The sequence below is a fragment of the Theropithecus gelada genome, chromosome 6, assembly GCF_003255815.1.
Source record: "Theropithecus gelada isolate Dixy chromosome 6, Tgel_1.0, whole genome shotgun sequence".
In the NCBI taxonomy this organism is placed as follows: Eukaryota; Metazoa; Chordata; class Mammalia; order Primates; family Cercopithecidae; genus Theropithecus; species Theropithecus gelada.
In genome coordinates, this window is record NC_037673.1 from 64,343,991 (window position 1) to 64,367,201 (window position 23,211).

General features: G+C 37.9%; 1 protein-coding gene across 5 annotated transcripts in view; it reads left to right on the forward strand.

Moving 5' to 3' along the window:
- Positions 1-23,211, forward strand: part of MAST4 (microtubule associated serine/threonine kinase family member 4) — a 576,259-nt gene that overhangs the window by 513,068 nt on the left and 39,980 nt on the right. For all 5 annotated transcript variants that reach the window (XM_025387801.1, XM_025387802.1, XM_025387804.1 and 2 more), the window contains 5 exons: positions 1,854-1,955; positions 5,448-5,580; positions 10,354-10,421; positions 12,790-12,875; positions 21,976-22,184. In XM_025387801.1, the coding sequence (XP_025243586.1) occupies positions 1,854-1,955; positions 5,448-5,580; positions 10,354-10,421; positions 12,790-12,875; positions 21,976-22,184 (598 nt within the window). The remainder of the gene's footprint in view (positions 1-1,853; positions 1,956-5,447; positions 5,581-10,353; positions 10,422-12,789; positions 12,876-21,975; positions 22,185-23,211) is intronic.

Genomic DNA, 23,211 nt, shown 5'->3' on the forward strand with positions numbered 1-23,211 from the left:
TCAGATTTTCTTTATATTCCTGAATTTATAAAGCAAAAATTATTATAGTAAGAAGAAAGCTCTGTATCCTGCCCAAAGTGTTAACTAAGAAGTTAGGTGTTTTGTTTTTTTGTTTTTTGGTTTTTTTGCTTCATCTTTAAAGTTTTCTGTTTAGTTTGGTTGAGGGATAAACCATAAAGAAGATGTAACCATATTTTTTGTCTTTCACTGGATCTTCCAAAAATCTATTTTTGTTACAAAGCAAAAATTGGGAAGAAAATGTAAAGGCAGTTTCAATATTTGAGATGCATATATATGTGCATCGTTATATATGTCCTAGCATCCTTCCTGGGTACTAGGACCTGTTGTTATAGTTACTAGTTGGTTTTCTTCGAACACATTCTATTCTACGATTATTCACCGATGGTCATTTTTCCTTTTATTTTAATGTCAAAAGCTAACTGTTTTACTTTTGCCAGTATATGGTTTTTGTGCCTGTGTTTTGGAAAATGACTTTGGATTGGATGGTTTAAATTCAGTAGACATATTACTTCTAAGTACAATCATTTTTTATAAATTTGATCTCTGCCAGTTCTTTTCATGTGGGTAGGGGATTGGTCCTTGTCATGGTAAAGCACCTTCAAGAATGACTGTAAATGTTTATTACCGTGTCTGTGAAATTATATTGTACCAGCATCACAATGAAATGGTATTTTTTAATCCTTAGAGGAAAGTAAATCATAAAAACCAAGATTAAGAAAGTCTAAAAGTGAACGTAACAGAGAAGTTTACATTAAAACCTCTAAACTTGTTTTGTGCCTTTCTTGATATAGATTTATCTGATTTTTTTCAAGAAAATATTATTGAAAATTTAAATGACTATTAACAAACAGCTTTGCTCTCAGAATATTTATTGTGCTTGGGCAATATATAAAATAAAAATTTTAAAGATTTTAAGTTAAATTTTACTAAGTTAAGTGCCTAGGTATTATTTATTCAATGTGTGAAACTGAATTCACATTTATATACCCAGGTATAGGTTGAGCATTCAAATTCCAAAATGCTCCAGAATATGAAACTTTTTAAGCACCAACATGATAAGACAAGTGGAAATTCTCTTACTTGACCTCATGTGATGAGTGCACAAAATTCTTTAAAAATATTGTATAAATTTACCTTCAGGTTATATGTATTAGGTGCACATGAAACACAAGTGAATTTTTGTGTTGAGACTTAGATCCCCTCCTCAAGATATCTCATTATGTATATACAAATATTCCACAATTTGAAAAAAATCCAAAAACTTGTGGTCCCAAGCATTTTGGATAAAGGATACTTTATCCAGCTAACACTTGAAAAATGCATTGTACACTTTTTATGTGTGATAATATAATTAATTTATAGGCGAATCATATTGTATATGTGAAATATACTTCAAGAATGTGTTAAGTGTCCAGGATAAAAGCAGTCCTTCACTATATTAGTCATTTCTTATGTCTAAGATGTTCTTAACTGGAAAATCAAGGTTCTTGATCAGCTTCCCACTCTACTTGTACCGTGTGCTTAATGTGTCATAAACTTTTAATGTCTCCTTCATTCATGGTTCACATTAAGCGCCCTTTGATTTTTAGCACAGATAATATATCAGAGTTTTGCAATTAAGATTTAGCTAATAGAAAGATTTTGTAGATATAGGAGTTTAATAGTGTCCATTTATATACAGATAATGTCTGTTTATCAATCTTTTAACAGCATTTTCTAAATCACTTGATTTTTGAACATTTGCAGTGATCTAATTAGCCTGCTTTGCTGATTTTCTTTTCCATTTAATGAAACAACTCTGCATCATCACTCTCTTTATTGCTTTTTCCTAGGCTCATGATCGTTCAGAAAGTGGAGAACTGGCATTTATTAAACAACTAGTTCGAAAGATTCTAATTGTTATTGCCCGCCCTGCTCGGTTATTAGAGTGCCTGGTAAGTTGCCCCTCGATGTGACTACATTATTTATTGTTAACTGGGAAAGCAGTTACCATCAGAAAGCTCCAGCTTCATTTGGTTTCCAACACCAGAGCTAAATGGAAAAAGTCAAAGGGAATTACAAGTTGTGAATGTTTATGACGTCGATATGTGACTTGTCCTTTCTGATTTTAAAGAGACTTCTAGACTTTTGCTCTACTAAGTGATAGTCATACGATATTCTAGGCAAACTTGAAGTAGAATCATAAAATAATGTGCTTGACCTTTTCTCAGCATAATTACTTTGTGTCACAGCTAATTTAAAACTCTTGCTGTACCTCACTTTTTTGGAGTTGCCAAGATGCAGAGAAGGAATAGAGATAAATGCAGGGATAAATAGTAACCTGTGATTTATAATTATTCTTTGTTTTAAAATGTGGCAAGTTAGAAAATAAGATGCTAACCATCCCATTTGGGAAAATACAGTAGAGCCTCATGCAGACCTGAAAGAATGAGACTTCTAGAGATGATTAGTTCATTTTAACAATTATATGTTTTTGGCTGGGCGTGGTGGCTCACGCCTGTAATCCCAGCACTTTGGGAGGCTGAGGCAGGCAGATCACCTGAGGTCAGGAGTTCCGGACCAGCCTGGCCAACATGGTGACACTCCGTCTCTACTAAAAATACAAAAATTGGCCAGGTGTGGTGGCGCACGCCTGTAATCCCAGCTACTTGGGAGGCTGAGGCAGGAGAATTACTTGAACCCAGGAGATGGAGGTTGCAGTGAGCTGAGATCACGCCACTGCACTCCAGCCTGGGCAACAGGGCGAGACTCCGTCTCAAAAAGTAAAAATAAATAAAATTAAAAATAAATACAATTATATATTTTTGGCCAGTTATCATTTTCCTGTTGAGAAGTTTTTGTTTTATGGAATTTTGATTTGAGGTTTCAGTTAAAACTGTGAACAAATATTAAGCTGTGAACATAAGAATTATTTTAAGGATCTACTAATATAGCATCAAAACTCACTTTTAAGTTCCACTGGCTATTAAAGTAATTATAACACCACATACAATACAGCTTTTCAGAAATACACACATACATACCTACATAATACACATATGGTTTCAGTGCTTTGGTCTTGCCCTTATTTTAACTATCATCCATAATAATTTATAATAGTGAAATATTCACAGCACCAAAAATATATACTAGTGCCTTGTCAGACACAGAGGGAAAATCTTGAGGAGAAAGGTAAGGAGTTGGGAGGTGTAGGGAAGGGCTTTCTATCAATGGTGAGGACCCTTAGAATCATAGAATCAAACACACCATTTGGCATTGAGTGTCTCTGGAAGGCTAAAAGGAAAAAAACTTGGATACTTCAGCGAGAACTGGGTGACTGGTAAATCCAGGTAGAAGGGTTAGTTAACTTTTTACTGCCTCTCCTGTTGTAGCTTTTGAATTACGGACCACATGTTTGTACTTCCCACAATTGTTTAATTTAGGGGAAAGTTTCATTTAGCGTTAAAACTTGTTTTTCTGGACAATAGATATGCTAAGAGCAGATCTTGCTTTAAAGGAGGAAATCAACTTTTTACAGTAATCACTCATAATCAGAAGAGAAAAAGTATAGCTTCTCAAAGATAGAAACAAGTGAACTTAGAAGTAGCTTGGAAATATTGCTGCTTTCAAAGTACTCTTTAAAGCTTAGATGAAACTGGAGTTTCATAGTATTAGGGGATGCTTCCCCCAAGCTATCGTCTTATCCCTATAGGCTCTGTCAGTCATTGTAGTAGGTGTGTATGTAAAAGACTCTGAGTATTTACATTGGTTTAACTTTACTCCATTTACAGCAAGTTTTTTTTTTTTTTTTTTTTTAATGACCTTTAGAAACTCCAGAAAAAACAGGAATTATAACTGAAATTAATAACTGGGCTTAGGCAATAAGCATAATTGTTTACAACACATAAATCCATGGCATCCCTTTGGGCATAGAGGAAAAACCAAACTTGGTTTCTCCTGCTGTGCCCTCACAACATGATTCTGACACCAGTTATGTGGGAGCCCCACACAACAAGCAAGCAAGCAGTTCTGCAGCAGACGCCAGCTGGGTGTCCTCCAATTCCATTCCAACACTGTCTACCCAGAGATAGCATCAGATCCCACTGGTTGAGGGGTCAATTCCACAAGAGTGCCCCTACTTCCAATGTCAGTCGCGAGCTCCAGATGGTTTGCCTGTGCCTCTCACTGTCTTGCTGTAAACCGAGGTTCCTATGACCCCCTCTCTGAGTTTCAATAGTTTGCTAGAGTGGTTCACAGGACTCAGGGAAACACTGAAGTTGACCAATTTATTATGAAATACATTAAAAACTCTACAGATGATGAGATGCATAGGGTAAAGCATGAGGAAAGGAGTGCAAAGCTCCTTGGCTGCACTGCCTTCCAGGAAACTCCACCCATTCAGCTATCCGGAAGCTCCCCAAATGGGGTCCTTTTGGGTTTTTATGGAAGCTTCATTACATAGGCATGTTTGATGACATCATTGGCCATTCATGATCCACTTAACCTTCAGCTCCTCTCTGAAGTGGAAGTGAGGATGGGGCTGCAACTCCCAACCCTCTCATCATATGATAGGCTCCCCTGACAACCAGCCCTCTTCCAGAGGCTGCCCAGAAGTGCCCAGCCACCCGTCAACTCACTAGAATACAGAAAGCCACTTATTACTTTGGAGATTCCAAGGGTTTCAGGAGTGGTATTTCAGAAAACAGGGATGAAGACGAAACATACATTTGATAGTATCACAGCATCCATCTAGAGTGTGGTGATCCTGAAGATATTTATTACACACTAGAAGCAACAGGCAGCCACATATACACAACAAATTAAATAGATAGGAAAATATATTCTCAAAGTTTTATAAGAGACAGAGGCTTTAATTTCCCATTTTTCTTTCTTGGTCTTTATGTGAATAGTGGTAACTTAATTTTATAGTTAACTAATAAAAAATGGTAACTTTGAAGTTTTTCTTTCTAATGTTTTTGGATACTTCTATATTAAGAGAGTTTCCTGCAGCATTTTTGAGTAAGTGCATTCTAACATTCCTTTTGTTGCTGGTTGAGTGGAGAGAGAAATTGAATCTCAAATCTTCTGGATGGAAATTCCCAGATTTTACAACTTTGCCAGAAAGGCACAATTAAAAATCAGACCTGTTCATTTCCGATGAGCGAGATCTTAAGTGGAGCGTAGTACCTTCGTATTTACATTACAAGCAAATTGGAAATGATCATTATCTTTGGGTTACATGTGCATAAATGTGTTGGCTTAGAATATGAATAGGCTTCAAATATGAAGTGAGAATTACATACTTTTAAAATCCATTTGCCTCCTTTTTGCATAAGTAACTTACAGCCATGTATATCCAGCAGTTTTATTGTGAATGGGATTTATGTAATAAAACCTCAGACAATTTTGGCTCAAAGAAGTATCCATCTGTGTTTGTCTTCTGCTAGGAATTTGATCCGGAAGAATTTTACTACCTATTGGAAGCAGCAGAAGGCCATGCCAAAGAAGGACAGGGTATTAAAACTGACATTCCCAGGTACATCATTAGCCAACTGGGACTCAATAAGGATCCCTTGGAAGGTGAGTCCCTGGGTTGTTCCTACCTTTGACTTTATTTATGCACCGTCGCCTCATAGAGGAAATCTTAAGTGGCAAATCTTTATTTTTTCCTCATGTTTTGGCTCTATCTATTGAAAAGTCCATATCTGGGGACTGGTTGCTATTTGAAGGAAATAGCCATAAATTGGGTCCTGAGATGCGACTGAGCATGACCCATTTTGTGTCTACCTAGAGTGTGGGTCAAGGCCTTGACATCCTTAGAAGCCTGTCAGCCTGAGAATGCCAGAGTGTCCCAGAGGGTTTTGATTTCAGTCTTCACTGAGTAGTTTTTCTCCTGCAGAGCTCAGTTGGGCTCTTTTTGAGAGTACTTCTAATTTTTAAAATGTTGCTAAAGACATTATCATTAATTAAACTGACATTTAAATTTGCTTTGGAAGTAATGCAGTTGACGGTAGATTACTTTAAATTGAGTATAGTATTCACAGGGTATATTCTTGTTTACTTAAAGTATAAAACATAGTAATATACAGGAGAACCAATAAAAAATTTTTTTTAAGCTTATAAAAGGATTTATGGGCTGGGCGCAGTGGCTCACGCCTGTAATCCCAGCACTTTGGGAGGCTGAGGTGGGTGGATCACGAGGTCAGGAGTTCCAGACCAGCCTGGCCAATATGGTGAAACCCTATCTCTACTAAAAATGCAAAAATTAGCTGGGCATAGTGGCGTGTGCCTCTAGTCCTAGCTACTCGGGAGGCTAAGGCAGAAGAATCGCTTGAACCCAGGAGGCGGAGGTTGCAGTTAACCTAGATCGCGCCACTGCACTCCAGCCTGGGCGACAAAGTGAGACTCTGTCTCAAAAAAAAAAAAAAAAAAAAAGTTGCTTCACATTTTAAAATAATATTATTAAATTAAATACAGAAAATAGGAAGCATCCTGCAAGTGAACTTTTAAAAATCTGATATTGGTAAACCACTCCCCTGACAACCTGTTCCTGTTCATGATTGTTTAGGATTGTTATTTATAACATTTAGTTATACACTCCCCCAAAAGACTCAAAAACTATCATTGACTCCTTCATTCAAAATTGTCTTCCCGGTTCATTAAATTGAATTTGCAAACAGTGTTTATCTTGTTAAATTGTTTGTAATGGTAAATGTTGGCACAGAGATTTTCCCATCTGAAGCCAGGGAACCTGCTGCTCTCTGCCCTGCTCTCCTGTTTCCCTGCTTTGTTTGCTCCTATGGCCATCGTATCTTTGCTTCCAGTGAAATGATGTGTGCATTACTGTGAGATAATGCCAGATAAATTTATACTGTACTGAAAGCAATTCCACAACAGATTCATCACTTATCAGAGACTGGTGGCTGCTTTTCTGAAAAGTTCCCTGGGGAGAGATTTTTCCCCATGGCTTTTAAATTACCATCTTTACCTTTTTGAATCATGAGTCTTCAGAAATGGTTTAAATCAATGAAATAAAAAGGGCAGATGTTTAATGGTATTTAGATGAGTTTTAAAAATCACTTCAGGCATTACAAAATGATGCCTTAGCTTCCTGCTTCAAAAGCTGACTCTTGGTTCCATTCCATTACTACCCACTGCTTACAAATAATATGTATTTCTCAGATAATAGTTATTTAGCAGAAATTCTATTTAAAACAGAACCATCTTTTAATTTTTTTTTTTATGAAAATAGTTGGAGTTGGGGAGGCTGTCAAAGTAGATTATAGTGACTCTTCACGCTGGTGTAGTTAAGATTGCGTCAGCTCTTGAATTGTGGACCAAGTGACTTCTTTAGTTTTCTTACCTGGCAATCACTGTAGGCTGAACTTTGGTAGGTGAATAATCTGAGGCCCATGTAGAAACTAGCTTTCTAGAGGCTCTAAAGAAAACATGAATAGTGATCTTTAACAAGTTTGGAGTTTAATCACTGGGAGTTGTGTTTTTAACTCTTGACACTTAATTTAAGATCTGAGGCTAGTTTTTGTTTGTTTTTTTGGGTGTTTTTGGTTTTTTTTTTTTTTTTTTTTTTTTTTTTTTTGGTTTTTTTTTGGAGACGAAGTCTTGCTTCGTTGCCCAGGCTGGAGTGCAGTGGTATGATCTCAGCTCACTGCAACCTCTGCCTCCTCAGTTCAAGTGATTCTCCTGCCTCAGCCTCCCGAGTATCTGGGACTACAAACGTGTGTCACCATGCCCAGCTAATTTTTGTATTTTTAGTACAGACAAGGTTTTACCATGTTGGCCAGGCTGGTCTCGAACTCCTAACCTCAGGTGATCTGCCTGCCTCGGCCTCCCAAAGTGCCGGGATTACAGGCATGAGCCAGGGTACCTGGCCCTGAGGCTAGTTTTTAATCTATTTGTTAACATTTGAAATATGACTTCTCCAGGTAATTTAATAAACAATTGCACCACGGTGAGTGGATCAACTGAGGTCAGGAGTTTGAGAGTAGCCTGGCCAACATGGTGAAACCCGTCTCTACTAAAAATACAAAAATTAGCTGGGCGTGGTGGCGGGCGCCTATAGTCCCAGCTACTTGGGAGGCTGAGGCAGGAGAATCGCATGAACCCAGGAGGCGGAGGTTGCAATGAGCCGAGATGGCGCCATTGCACTATAGTCTGAGTGACAGAACAAGACTCCCTCTCAAGAAATAAAAAATAAATGATTACAAACCCTGATTGTTCTACATTTGTTTCCCTTTCCTGTCAGCGACTAAATTAACATACCTTAGACCTGTCCTTTGAAGGTTAGGAATTGGGAGTTCTGGAGCTGGGCTGCCAGGTCGGCACCCTAAGCCAGCACTGCACACTGTGTGAACCTTGACTATCCAAAGTGATGCACTTCTTTGTGCCTCAGTTACTTCCATAAAAATGAGATAATAGGCCGGGCGCGGTGGCTCACGCCTCTAATCTCAGCACTTTGGGAAGCCGAGGCGGGCAGATCACGAGGTCAGGAGATCGAGACCATCCTGGCTAATCTGGTGAAACCCCGTCTCTACTAAAAATACAAAAAATTAGCCGGGCGTGGTGTTGGGCGCCTGTAGTCCCAGCTACTGGGGAGGCTGAGGCAGAAGAATGGCGTGAACCCGGGAGGCGGAGCTTGCAGTGAGCCGAGATCGCACCATTGCACTCCAGCCACGCTGACTCCGTCTCAAAAAAAAAAAAAAAGAGATAATAATAGCATCTACTTATAGGATTGTTTTGAGGATTATATGTTTATATTTGTAATTGTTTAACTTAGTAAGTGTTTAATAGATGTTAGCTGCTGTTGCTGTTTTATTTAAACACTATTGATATTTGTCCCTTTCCTTGAGAGCCCTTCCAACTAGATGCATTTTAGTTCACCTCCAAGTCCACAAATCTAAGGTGCTAGTCATATTGGACATTGACATCATTTGAATGAGACCAAGAAAGTACATAGTTTGCACTGAACTCATTTTTATTCTGGAATTTCCCCTATAGGTAAACTGAGAAGGTTGTTGTCAATGTCCACTTATTCCAGAATCTAGAATTTATAAATTTTTATCTAAAGATAATACTCCAATGTTGTTTTGCTTCATATCTCTTATGCATAATATCTGCCCAGAAGGGATGATCATATTTATGAGAACGTGAATACAGAAAATAAGAACCTAAGAAATTTTTAATTATTTAATTTTAAATAAAATTAAGTTTATTTAAATTGAAAATTTTAAATATATTTAGATGCACACAAAAATATGTAACCAAAAACTGACTTTTATTATGCATGTTCAATTTTGAAAAATTGGAAAGTACAAGTAAAAGAAGAAAATATTATCTCTGATCCTGTCACTGAGCTAAGACCTATCACAGTTTTAGAGAAAATTATTTCATGTTTTTTAAATAAAAAATGATTTTTTAAAAGTTTAAAAAAATGAACAGTAAAAGAATTTGATTTTCTCATCTACTTCTATAAATTCAAGGATGTATTCCAATGCGAATTGATCAATTTAGACACTTTTGTCTCTTAACTGAATCACCAGGGTAGTACTTAAAGCTAGTGTCAAGCATGTGATACCCAATCCAAGGCTGATTACACAATATAATTAATAATAAATAACAGTCAACATTTAGTAAGCATTTAATTTTTGTTAGTATGCTAAGAGCTTTACATGCATTATCACATACAGTACTCACAAAAAGCTCTAAGAAGTAAGTAATATTGTTTACGTTTTACAGCAGAAGAGCTTGAAGTTAAAAGGTCAGTCAGTCAGTAAATGCAGATAGTAGTGGTAACCTAAGTCTTTTAATATCCAAATCTCTTTTAACCACCATTATTACTTCCTCTCTGACAAATTTCAAACTCTTAGTGTCTTTGGCAGGGTATTTCTCAGTGGATATGAAGGAATGGAACAAGAGATATGCACCACAACTTAAGAATCGTTCCCTAGCTGTAGTCAGTGCTGCTTTGATGCCCGCCAGAGCCTGGAAAGACTTGCCTCTCTCGGATACCTGATTCTAAGCAGAGTTGTTGACCCACCAAAGCCTTTCCAAGCTATGGTGATTGCATCAGCCAATGAGTTCCTATGCCCAGCCTCTAAAGTTCCTATGTCTAGGTGTTGGCAAGAAACGGGGTTCTGGGGAGGGGCGTGTAGTGAACAATTTCAAAATACCAGTTGCTGCCTTTTTTTAGATTTAAGATTTTCCCATAGGCACATTGGAATCTAGAGCAATTTTTTTAATATTGGAGAAACTATTTTTCTTTTGTTTCAGCTTAGTATTCTTATCCAATTGCAATATTTTTATTAAGCTTACTTTTTTTTTTTTTTTTAAACTTAGAAATGGCTCAATTGGGAAACTACGACAGTGGGACAGCAGAAACTCCAGAAACAGATGAATCAGTGAGTGTAAGTATATTTCTTGATGAAATATGATGTTGGTTTTTCTGTTTAGCATCTGGAGACTTTGGCTGTGTTCGTTTATTTATTCAACAAATGTTTATTGTGCTTCTGTGTGCAAGGCACTGTGCCAGGCACTAAGCATACAATTTTAGCCCTTTCTTTCAAAAAGAAACGAAACTTAATAAAAAATCACATGCAAAAAATAGAAATGATAAATATGAATGAGATCTATGAAGAAAAAAGACCATGTGCTACCATAACCTAAAGATATTTGCCATAGTCTGTCCAGTCCCAAAAGATTTCCCAAGGAAATGGCACTTGAGCTAAACATAACAAATTACTAGGGTAAGAAGGGGCAAAAGGAACATTCCAGACACAGGCTACATCAGAGGACTAAGCTAGGGAGATGGCAGAAACTAGAACACTTGAGTAAAAACTGGATACTTAGGTCCCTGTTGTTCATGTTTGTCAGGTTTTTTGTTTTTATTTTTTAAGAGCAATGGGACTGAACTTTGGAGGAGGTGTATGGGTATATGAGGGTGGCAGGAGTGGACAGGGAGATAACCCAATCAGAGTTATGACTTGAAAAAAATCACACTGACTGCAGTGCAGAAAGCAGTGGGGTGGGAGGAGGAGGGAGGGGTGACCACGTGGAAGCCAGTTCAGAGCTGCTGCCGTGGCACAGGTGAGAGGCCCTGGATGCTGGTGCCATTCTCCTCAATTGTGAACACCAAAAGAGGAACCAGGATGCATCAGATTAGGGATTAGGAAAGCAGGAGCAGGCTGTGTAGCCTAGGGGATAAGAACCCAGGCTCTGGAGTTAGGTTGCCTAGATTTGAAAACACTGCTTTCTACCAGCTGGGGTTTGGGGGAAATTTCTATGTGCCTCAGTTTCCCTGTTTGTAAAAGATTAAATGAGATTTTTATGTAAAACGGTTGGGACAGTATCACATAGTAAGTGCTGAATAAATGATAGCTGTTTTATTAATTTTATTATCTGACTCATAATTTTGAATGTATCGAGACTAAAGTTCCTTTGAAACATTCAAGAAGATCCATCAAACTGGCAGCTGTATATAAGGTCTGGTATATTCTGGCACTCAGAGGGAGAGTTTCTGGTGGAGGTGGAAGTGACTTAGGAGTCATCCATGAACATAAATGAGATCACTCATGTATGTTAATGAGTTAATGAGTATGTTAATGAGGGAAGAGTTAATGAGATTAGAGAGCCTTGGACAGAGCCTTGCAGCCCAAAGCCATGAAAGAGCAGTAATAGTGAGTGAATTACCTTCTGAGCCAGTGCAAAGTAGATAAGAAAATAAAAAAAGAATAAAAAAGTTAAAAGAGTAATAGTGAGTGACTAAACAAGTAAGTGGTCCCAGTCTTGAAGTCTGTTTTCTGTGATGGAGCATTGGCAGGTGATGACTAGATAGATCCAGATCTTGGCCAGAGGCCACGGGGGAGAAGAGGAGACAGATGGTTCAAGTTGAAGAGGTCAAGTAGTCTGGAGGCCAGAGTGTTGGGTCGGTTATATGTGTAGACACTGAAGTCACCCTGGATGGTGAGAGAGCTCTTGGGCGGAGCGGAAGGTGGGTAGCCAAGTCTTCCAAAGATGAGTGGGGATGACAGGGTCAGTGATGACAGTGCTGAGTTGAGGATGACGGCGCCCACACAGGGTTTCTTCCAAAACAATAGGAAGGGAATTCTGGACTCTTGCAGAGGGCAGCAAAGAGCTGGTAACTCCCTCTCCATGCTAAGATAAATGGGGCATGAGAGAATTTCTTTTAAGCATTTTTTTCTATTCCCATCGTTTGAGTTAAACTTTTTAAAGAGCTGTCTTTTTGAAACTTGTTTTGTGAGCTGTGTTAGATTTCTAGCATGGAAGTGAAGAAAGGCAGGCATTCTGTACTTGGGTGTTCCACGTGTTGCCTACTACTTTTCTGAGCAATGAAGATTGCCGCAGGAATGAAAGAGACATGCTCTGTCAGGGATACAGCCCCATGTAGAGCCACTCCGGCCCATTCTTTTTTGGCCGACAGAAACCAAAGGGAAAGCTTGGCATTATGGAGTTAAATCCCAAAATGTTAAAAGACTAGGACAAGGCCAACCTGAGTAGTTTACAAAAAGAAATTAATATCAGGAATTGTCCTTGATTGCCTGGAAATGTGGATTCGCTTAAGTGACGGTGTCACAAGGAGTTTGTCAGCATTGCTGTGGATGATGGCTCTGTAAAGCTATCCCTCAGGTTCCTGTGGCTGGAATACTGTACTTCCACATATTATATAACAGCATATAACTCAAATATTATCTATTTGCTGATAAAATAATTTTCTTAATTCTGAACTGCTTTTAACTTCCATATTTTGTTTCCAAGAGCTCTAATGCCTCCTTGAAACTTCGAAGGAAACCTCGGGAAAGTGATTTTGAAACGATTAAATTGATTAGCAACGGAGCCTATGGGTGAGTAATTCAAGAAAAACTCTCTATTGTATTTCTGCACACTCAAGTAATACATTTATTCTTCACATTTATCTAAGGCCAAATAGATGCTGTATAAGGACTTGACTTTTCAGATCACTGCTTCCCTGAGACTTGTACTGTACAGTCAAAATCGCTTCTTACTGGACACCTCATCAGAAAACATGCCAAGTGACCAAGTAGTTACTTAAGAGGGTTGGAGAGAAAGACTTTCAAGGAAAAATTTTATTTACTCTTGTTTCTGCCTCCTTCATTTTTGCCCTTCTGGGTTAAAAGAAGTACCTGACTCTTGATTGAGATATATATGTATATATTAAATAGTATATTATATATAATCATATATTTATAATTTTCTGTATAGTATTACTACATGACAAATAGCCTGTATTTCATGTCTGACCAGCAGACAACCTTAAGATAAATGTCTTTAAATAAGTCTGGTTGAAGGTTTAGAGCAGGAGTGTCTAATCTTTTGGCTTCCCTGGGCTATATTGGAAGAAGAACTGTCTTGGGCCACACATAAAATACATTAACATGAACAACAGCTGATAACTGGAAAAAAAAAATCACAAAAAACTCATAATGTTTTAAACAAGTTTACGAATTTGTGTTGGTCTGCATTCAAAGCCATCCTGGGCTGCGTGTGGCCCACGGGCTGTGGGTTGGATAAGTTTGATTTAGAGTAATATGTTTGTTTTAGTCTTTATTACACCAGGATTTTTTAAATTTCGTTTTGTTTTAAATTTATTTATTTATTTATTTTTGAGACAAGATGTTGCTCTGTCCCTCAGGTTGGAGTGCAGTGGTGCAATCATAGCTCACTCACTGCAGCCTCGAACTCCTACACCGGGATTTTCAAAATTGAGCTGTATACTATAATCTAATGATATTAATGGTGTTCCTTCCTTGATCCCTTTTTATAGACACACAATTTTCTCCTTGTGGCGGTAAACAGTGACAGGATTCTTCTGAGTTACTAATAGTTTAGAAGCGTAATTAATGCACAAACTATAACCTGATCCAGTTTAGACAGCCCAAGAATTCTAGTTTAATTAAATATTAATTCCAATTCTATCTGTATATAAAGAGCAATAAACAATCTCATAGACATTTATTGCTGTTTATCACACAAATGAGCAGATGAAATAAAAGAGGTTTTTGTTGTGCCACAAGGGATGTTTCTGTTACCATTTTTTCGCCTCGAATATTTTCCACACCATTAACTTAAGAACTTAAATATTTGTGAGTCCCTTCTATGCTTCACTGATTTGTTTTCAGGATATGTCAAATGCCATATTTCCTGTTGTGGCTTATAAATGCTTTCTGATGTATTTTTGCAATATTTTATTTTTCAAGGACCTCATTGAAACTTTTCTACCTAGGAAGATGGTTCTAGCATGCATTTCATTATGGTTTCTAGTTGCTTATCATTTGTTTTTTAGTTCTTTACACTTTTGGAAATGACCTGAAGATTTCTTTCTTCATTAGGGAGAAGATTAAACTTTGATTTAATGGGTATATGGGTTTGAGCACTGCTAGATTTTATTAGCAGTGGAATTCTGGAATAAGATTATCTGTGAAGCACCACTTTTAAAAATGCGGGCATATATCTTAGCAGTATTTGGAGTTCTAACTGGTTGAGTAAACTCATTTGTAGTGCGATTAAACCACTGTATAGTAGATGAGGTATATCACACTTTGGGGAATAGTTGGGAATATACAAGAAGTTAAACAAGCTGTGAATCAGTAAACACCCAGGATGCAGGCCAAGTCATTAATGCACTCACAAGCTGCCTGTGGGAGTCTCTGCTGATCAGCCAAAACTCTTTTTTTATTTTTCTCATCTCAGATTTAATCTCTCATTTTATTTCTGATAGACTTTCTCCACATTTTAATAATCTTTAATTTGAAATTTGAATGGAACCACCCCTATCGGTTCACCCAGTCAGTGAGGGTGATTGCAGGCTTATGGGAACTGGCTGAACAAATGTATCCCCCTATGGGTGGCTGAACTGGCCCTTCTAGAGGCTTCCTTAGGTATCCACGCACAGGATCTACCACTCACATCAGTGACTCAGAAAGGCACCGATTCCATGACTCCTCAAAAACTGGTGGAGCTGGGAACTAACCCTGTCATTAGGAAGGGCTTCTATCTGCAGTGCTAAAACACACATGGCTTTCTCAGCATTATGCTTGGTGAAAATTCATGTTATAAAGCCAAGTTGATAAACATCTGATTTCCTTCTCTGTTTAACACACTTCTGATCCCTGACTGGAAGTTAAACGTGTCTTTTTGCCAACTTAGTGCTTTATAGAAAGCTAGGGCTATGTACCTGGCACTGTGCTGGTTTCTTTATATATGTTCTCTTCTCACAGGAGCCCTTGTGTGGTAGTTGATATTATTTCCACTCACATGTAGGCAAGGAGAGGTGCAGAGACAGAGTCACGGATATCCTGATTTCTAAGTGGAACTCTCTTCTCTCTATAAGGTATCCATTTGTTAAAATGTTTAGCCATCCTAATTGGAGTTGTAGAGGTACTGCTTCTTCCAGTGAACACTTCCACCAGGATCTTTAAGTCATAACTTCAGATGTTTTCAAAGTAAAAGAATAAAATTGACTTAAAATTTTTAAAAGTAAAAAACTAATTTTGAAAGGCGCACCATTTCTCCCCCACTTTGCCTTTCCTTCTAATCTTGATGCACATGATTCTCTTTTACCTGTGAAGGGGCCTGGGACATGTCTCAAAGAGGCACATGTGCACAAGCGGCATACGCCCTGTCTCCCACATGCTCTCACTGTAGTCTTTCCTCTCAACTTTCCTCTGGCACACGCACCCTCATTCCCACATGGAGATTTGCTAGCACAGAGTCACGTATTGGGCTCTCAGAGTCGTGCATAATTTTATACACGCTAGACGTTCATGCTCGCAATAAGGGCTGATTCATTCTGCTCTAGATCCTGTCAGCTTCTAGTTCCACTTCTCCCCACCCTCCCACACCTCAGTTCTGCATGGGTGGGGAGAAGCTTGGCTCAGAGAGAACTAAGGTCTTTGGTTACATCTTCCCCGCCCCCCACCTTCTACCCTTGGGTTTTCCTGTTTCACAGGGAGGTCAGTGTAGGAAGAGAGACCGAAGCAGCCTCTTCAAAGAAAGCACAATCTCTGGGACCAGAAAGCAGAGAAGAAATGTGGAGCCACATCAGTCAGTTCAGTACAACTTTTAACACTCAACAGTGTTATATATCTGGCTGTCGGTGACTGTCGTATCTCTCCTGTTTCTCTCTGTCTCTCTCTTTCTCTTTCTTTGCTAACTTTAAGCACATTTGGAACATCAACTTAAAAGAGAAAAGATATACATACATATATATATACACACAACAATTATTACTAAATAAACAAATTTCAACATCACGAGTAACATTCCCAAAGCAATACAGAAATGTAAAAACCCAAGAACAGAAAACAAACAAAAAATCCACCCACAACTAATTCTAATAAGGAAGTCTGTTTGACCCTTGTGACTTCATCAAGATATGCATGTCCTCAGGCGGCGATATCTCAAGCTACTTATAGGATTCTTTTAAATTGGTTTAGGTCAGTTTTCCCAAGGATTAACTGATTATTGTAAGTACATCATAGCAAGGGAAAGCAGAAAGTCAAACAAAGTTTTATGAACTGATAATCTGAGAATAAAGACTAAAGCCATTTTTTATACAGTGCCACAGAGAGACCCAGTAAGGATGCTGGTCATACTGGGCCGGAGGCATATTTGTCTTTTATTTTTTCATAAAATCATGGATAAGTCCATTCTTCCTTCACTCCTATTCTCAAACATATTGCAGAGTAGTTATTTATGTAAGAAATGGTGATTCTTGATTGAAAATCAGAATGGCCACCTTGTGGTCATCTGTGAAATTCGTAATATACGTCTAAGGCTCCTCAGCAGTAAACTTACTCAAAACCAAATATTGAAGGAAGAGATAATAAGCTGTATGCCACTTTACTCTCCAGAATAGGCAAACTATAATACAAAGATACTGGTTTCTCCCTGTCAGTATTTAAAATTCTAACTTTCATTTTGAAATATATATTTCCTGTTTGAAAACCCCCTGTTTTGGTTCTTTTTTTTTTTTTTTTTTTTCATTGTTATACTTTAAGTTCTGGGGTACATGTGCAGAACGTGCTGGTTTGTTACATAGGTGTACACGTGCCATGGTGGTTTGCTGCACCCATCAACCCGTCATCTACATTAGGTATTTCTCCTAATGCTATCCTTACCCTAGCCCCCAACCCCTCTTCAGGCCCCGGTGTGTGATGATCCCCTCCCTGTGTCCATGTGTTCTCATTGTTCAACTTCCACTTATGAGTGAGAACGTGTGGTGTTTGATTTTCTGTTTCTGTGTTAGTTTGCTGAGAATGATGGTTTCCAGCTTCATCCATGTCCCTGTAAAGGACATGAACTCATCCTTTTTTATAGCTGCATAGTATTCCATGGTGTATATATGCCACATTTTCTTTATCCAGTCTATCATTGATAGGCATTTGGGTTGGTTCCAAGTCTTTGCTATTGTGAACGGTGCCGCAGGAAACATACGTGTGCATGTGTCTTCATAGTAGAATGATTTATAATCCTTTGAGTATATACCCAGTAATGGGATTGCTGGGCCAAATGGTGTTTCTAGTTCTAGATCCTTGAAGAATCGCCACACTGTCTTCCACAATGGTTGAACTAATTTACACTCCCACCAACAGTGTAAAAGCGTTCCTATTTCTCCATATCTTCTCCAGCATGTGTTGTTTCCTGACTTTTTAAGGATCGCCATTCTAACTGGTTTGAGATGGTATCTCATTGTGGTTTTGATTTGCATTTCTCTAATGACCAGTGATGATGAGCTTGTTTTCATATGTGTTGGCTGCATAAATGTCTTCTTTTGAGAAGGGTCTGTTCATATCCTTTGCCCATTTTTTGATGCAGTTGTTTGTTTTTTTCTTGTAAATTTGTTTAGGTTCTTTGTAGATTCTGGATATTAGCCCTTTATCAGATTGATAGATTGCAAAATTTTCTCCCATTCTGTAGGTTGCCTGTTCACTCTGATGATCGTTTCTTTTGCAGTGCAGAAGCTCTTTAGTTTAATTAGATCCCAATTGTCTATTTTGGCTTTTGTTGCCATTGCTTTTAGTGTTTAATCATGAAGTCTTTGCCCATGCCTATGTCCTGAATGGTATTGCCTAGGTTTTCCTCTAGGGCTTTTATGGTTTTAGGTCTTGCATTTAAGTCTTTAATCCATCTTAATTTTTGTATAAGGTGTAAGGAAGGGATCCAGTTTCAGCTTTCTGCATATGGCTAGCCAGTTTTCCCAACACCATTTTAAACAGGGAATCCTTTCCCCATTTCTTGTTTTTGTCAGGTTTGTCAAAGATCAGATGGTTGTAGATGTATGGCATTGTTTCTGAGGCCTCTATTCTGTTCCATTGGTCTACATATCTGTTTTGGTAGCAGTACCATGCTGTTTTGGTTACTGTAGCCTTGTAGTATAGTTTGAAGTCAGGTAGCATGATGCCTCCAGCATCCTTCTTTTTGCTTAGGATTGTCTTTGCAATGCAGGCTCTTTTTTGTTTCCATATGAAATTTAAAGAAGTTTTCCAATTCTGTGAAGAAAGTCAATGGTAGCTTGATGCGGATAACATTGAATCTATAAATTACTTTGGGCAGTATGGCCATTTTCATGATATTGATTATTCCTATCCATGAGCATGGAATGTTTTTCCATTTGTTTGTGTCCTCTCTTATTTCCTTGAGCAGTGGTTTGTAGTTCTCTTTGAAGAGTTCCTTTACATCCCTTGTGAGTTGTATTCCTAGGTATTTTATTCTCTTTGTAGCAGTTGTGAATGGGAGTTCATTCATGATTTGGCTCTCTGTTTGTCTATTAATTGTATATAGGAATACTTGTGATTTTTGCACATTGATTTTGTATCCTGAAACTGCTGAAGTTGCTTATCAGCTTAAGGAGATTTTGGGCTGAGATGATGGGGTTTTCTAAATATACAATCATGTAATCTGCAAATAGAGACAATTTGACTTCTTCTTTTCCTAATTGAATACAGTTTATTTCTTTCTCTTGTCTGATTGCCCTGGCCAGAACTTCCAATGCTGTGTTGAATAGGAGTGGTGAAGGTGGGCATCCTTGTCTGGTGCAGGTTTGCAAAGGGAATGCTTCCAGTTTTTGCTCATTCAGTATGATATTGGCTGTGGGTTTGTCATACATAACTCTTATGATTTTGAGATACGTTCTATCAATGCCTAGTTTATTGAGAGTTTTTAGCATGAAGTGCTGTTGAATTTTGTTGAAGGCCTTTTCTGCATCTGAGATAATCATGTGTTTTTTGTGGTTGGTTCTGTTTATGTGATGCATTACATTTATTGATTTGCATATGTTGAACTAGCCTTGCATCCCAGGGATGAAGCTGACTTGACCATGGTGGATCAAATGACAACATTTGTATATCAATACTTATCTTCTATTTGAGGGATGGCCAGGTTATTTTCTGTGCTCCTTTGTATTTCTGTCCTGCTACCATCATCTGATTAGGAGCAACTCAAGTTATCTGTGGATTCTTGATAGTAGCTGATCAGTAGTTGAAGAAAGAAAAATATACTAAAAGCCTTTAATCTGATACAAAAAGAACTAGTAGTTGGTTGTTTAATTTAAAAGTTAGTCAAAGTAGAAAATAATTTAAAAAGATACATGTTTTAAACATTTTAATTTAGCCTAAATATACATAAATTTCCTAGTCTGTTGATGGAAGGCCTTTTCAAGAAAGTCAGTGTAAACCAGACTTACAATACATTGTTTCTGTTTTCCAATTTTACCTTCATTAATGGTGAAACAAGAACTCGAAGCAATATGAATGTAGGAATCTAGATTTTTGTTATTTTTTCAACTTTTGCCAATCTTGTCACCCACATTAAATCAACAGGAATTTAATTTAGTAACTCACATTTATTAAGATTTTCTAAAACATTTGTTTTCTGATAAACAATAGTGCTTACCCTTTTTACACTCATGTTTCATCAGTTTAAATATTTGTTTAAATTAGTTAACCTTAATATCAAATCTAGCCAGCAAAACAGGTGTGGGAATCACTCAGAATGGTGGGAGCCCAAGGCTTTGATCATACTGAAGAGTACCACCAGTTGGTGTGGAAAGCGCTGGGCACCCAGCTGGCTGGTTTACAGTGAGAGTGACAGCACTAGATCATTTGGTGCATTGATTATGGGAGGTATGGTGAAGAAGCTTTTTACTATTCAGTGAAGGAAGAACTAGAAAAACAAAGAAATGAGAAGAGAAGAAAAATATGAGCAAAGCAAAAATAATAATAATGTTTAAAAATATAGATGTGTGATTTGCTGAATAAAGGAAAAAGATGAGCAGGATGAGAAGACAGAGATAAAGATACACATACATGAAAGAAAAAGTAATTCCTAGCTGAACACTTAAGGGAAAAATGTTAACGTTGATTAAACTGGGATTGAATATAGTGGAAATTTATGTCAGTAAATCACCCTGATATATTGATTGAGCGGGAGCATAGGGTGTCCTAGGCCCCCTTGCAGTCATTGTTCAGGGACGGTTAAGTAACTAGTGGAAAATCCATTTCAGATCACATACCACCTGTTTTATAAGGTGGGCACTGGACATGCTTTACTGTGATTGATGGCTCTTCAGGTAAATGATTTCTTGTTTGATTATTGGAGATTTCAAACTTGTTCTCCCATGATATTGACAAGTGAGGAGGACTTGTGACAAAGGAGCCCATCCAAGACATGTTCCTTGTTGCTCATCATTTCCAGATGAACTGTTAAGACTCCTCCTTCCAATTCTCTTATTTCCTTTATCCCAAGCCTCAGTGGGTCCCTTGTCTTTACCTAGACATAATTGGCTCTATAAAGTATTTGGGGGAGGCTTTAGGCAGAAATTGAGTGCAGCCTGGTCTGGTTGTAAAGTTCCCTGACACCTTGACCATGAATTTGAGAGAACAGAAATATAGCTCCATCGTTGGCCTGCTCTTATGCTGAGAAATGCATTTCCTGTTGAAACGGCCATGGGGTAGCACATGCTGAGGATTGCAGTGAGGAAATATGCTACCCTTTGTTGCAAGACACCCCCATATAATGTGTTAAACATGTACTTCTCATTTATCTGGAAATTTCTTCGGAAGTAAATGTCTCTGAATTGGAAGCCAGATACTCTAAGAAGCTGTGGAGTTTTTTGCAGATCCCAAGGGTATCATTTAGAAAATTACTGCTTTAGGGTCCGGGCACAGCTGTACATGCCTGTAATCCTAGTACTTTGGGAGGCCAAGGAGGTCAGGAGTTTGAGACCAGCCTGGCCAACATGGTGAAAATCTGTCTCTACCAAAAAACACACACTAAATTAACTGGGCATGGTGGCGTGCAACTGTAATCCCATCTACTCAGGAGGCTGAGGCACAAGAATCATATGAACCCAGGAGTCAGAGGTTGCAGTGAGCCAAGAGCGTGTCACTGCACTCCAGCCTGGGCGACAGAGCAAGACTCTGTCGCAAAAAAAAAAAAAAAAAAAAAAAAAAAAGAAGAAGGAAAAAAAAGAAAATCATTGCTTTAGTTGGTTGAGAAAAAGTGTGTAATATATATGTAATGCTAGAAAGTATCTAGTTTGTTATATGTGTGTAATTTTGTTAATTCTTTCCTGTTCTGGCATATATCAGATTTTGATGTGTTTGTGGAAAAACTGAAAATGTCAGCTAGCTATTAGGAAATAGCTCACTTTGGGAACTGCTCATTTCCTTCCTTCAGCAGTGAAGATGAATCTGATGCCTGAATATGACCCTTGGCCTTTAACTGAAAGAATTTAAAAAAAATCAATCTAGCCAAAGGCGTTTAGCCTGGGATGGGATGTTTGTAGCTGCCACCTTGTGGGAGCTACATTCCACCTGCCGTGTGAACTTTTAAAAAGTTGATGATTTATATGGTTTACTGTATCCCCAAAACATCCTTACTTTCTCTCTTCCTGTCAACCCCAATACTTCTGCTCCCTTTCAGGGCAGTCTACTTTGTTCGGCATAAAGAATCCCGGCAGAGGTTTGCCATGAAGAAGATTAATAAACAGAACCTCATCCTTCGAAACCAGATCCAGCAGGCCTTTGTGGAGCGGGATATCCTGACTTTTGCAGAAAACCCCTTTGTTGTCAGCATGTATTGCTCCTTTGAAACAAGGCGCCACTTGTGCATGGTCATGGAATATGTGGAAGGTATATCAGTATCTGACACGGAGAACATGACACCTGTACCCAGAAATTCCTTGCTCATTTCTGTTGTTGAAGCTTTCTGTATTTGTGCCACATAATGGCTGTATCCACCTAGGAACTAAAGCCCAGGCAAATGAGATGGCTGTATTCCCAGTCATTATCTTCTGATAATTGCTTGTAAAGTGCCTGCTCTACTATAACAAAGGGAAAATTAGTGCTATCTGGAAAAAGGTTGTTTATCTTTTTTAATAGCTTTTAATCCTAACTACCTCCTCTCAGTTGGTCATTAAAGTTGGAATATAGGTGATGGGATTTTTTTCTACTTATTTTTATTACGTATCATAAAAGTACTCATCACAATTAGTCTTACAGAAAGAAATATATATTCTTTTCAGTCTATGGTATGAAATAAAATGGAAAAGGAGGTACATTCAAGAAAATGAAGCCAGTCTTCCTGATTTTTAGCTTTTTTTCTTTCTTTCTTTAAGAGGTTTGTGGACTACCTTTTCAGTGCTCCAAGTAATCTTATTTCCATCAATTTTACATTAACTTTCTGAGTTCAAGTGACCATGACTTGTTGACATAAAGTTAATAAGATGAATAGATCAGTAGCAATTTCAAAGCATCTAATTTAAGCTGTTATCATTGAACAGAATCCCAAAACTATAAAACTCAAACATTAGATATCCTTTTAGTTTAACCTTTCCATTTCATAGATGAGCGAAATAAAGGTCAAGAAAGGAAGACTTACTAGATAGAGTGGTAGATAAAAGACAAAAACGTAGCTTGCGTTATTTTCATCTGATGTTCTTTCTACCACACCAATATTTTGCTTTTTTAACCTCTGTTGTGGTTATCTTAACAAAAACAATAACTAACATTTATCACACATTTAGTATGTGATATGTGTTGGGCAATATCCTAAGTTCTTTATATAGATTATCTCATTTAATTCTCATAAGAATTCTAACAAAGATGACATCGTTACCATCCTCGTATTACGGATGAAGGAACCAAGAGTAGTTTGCCT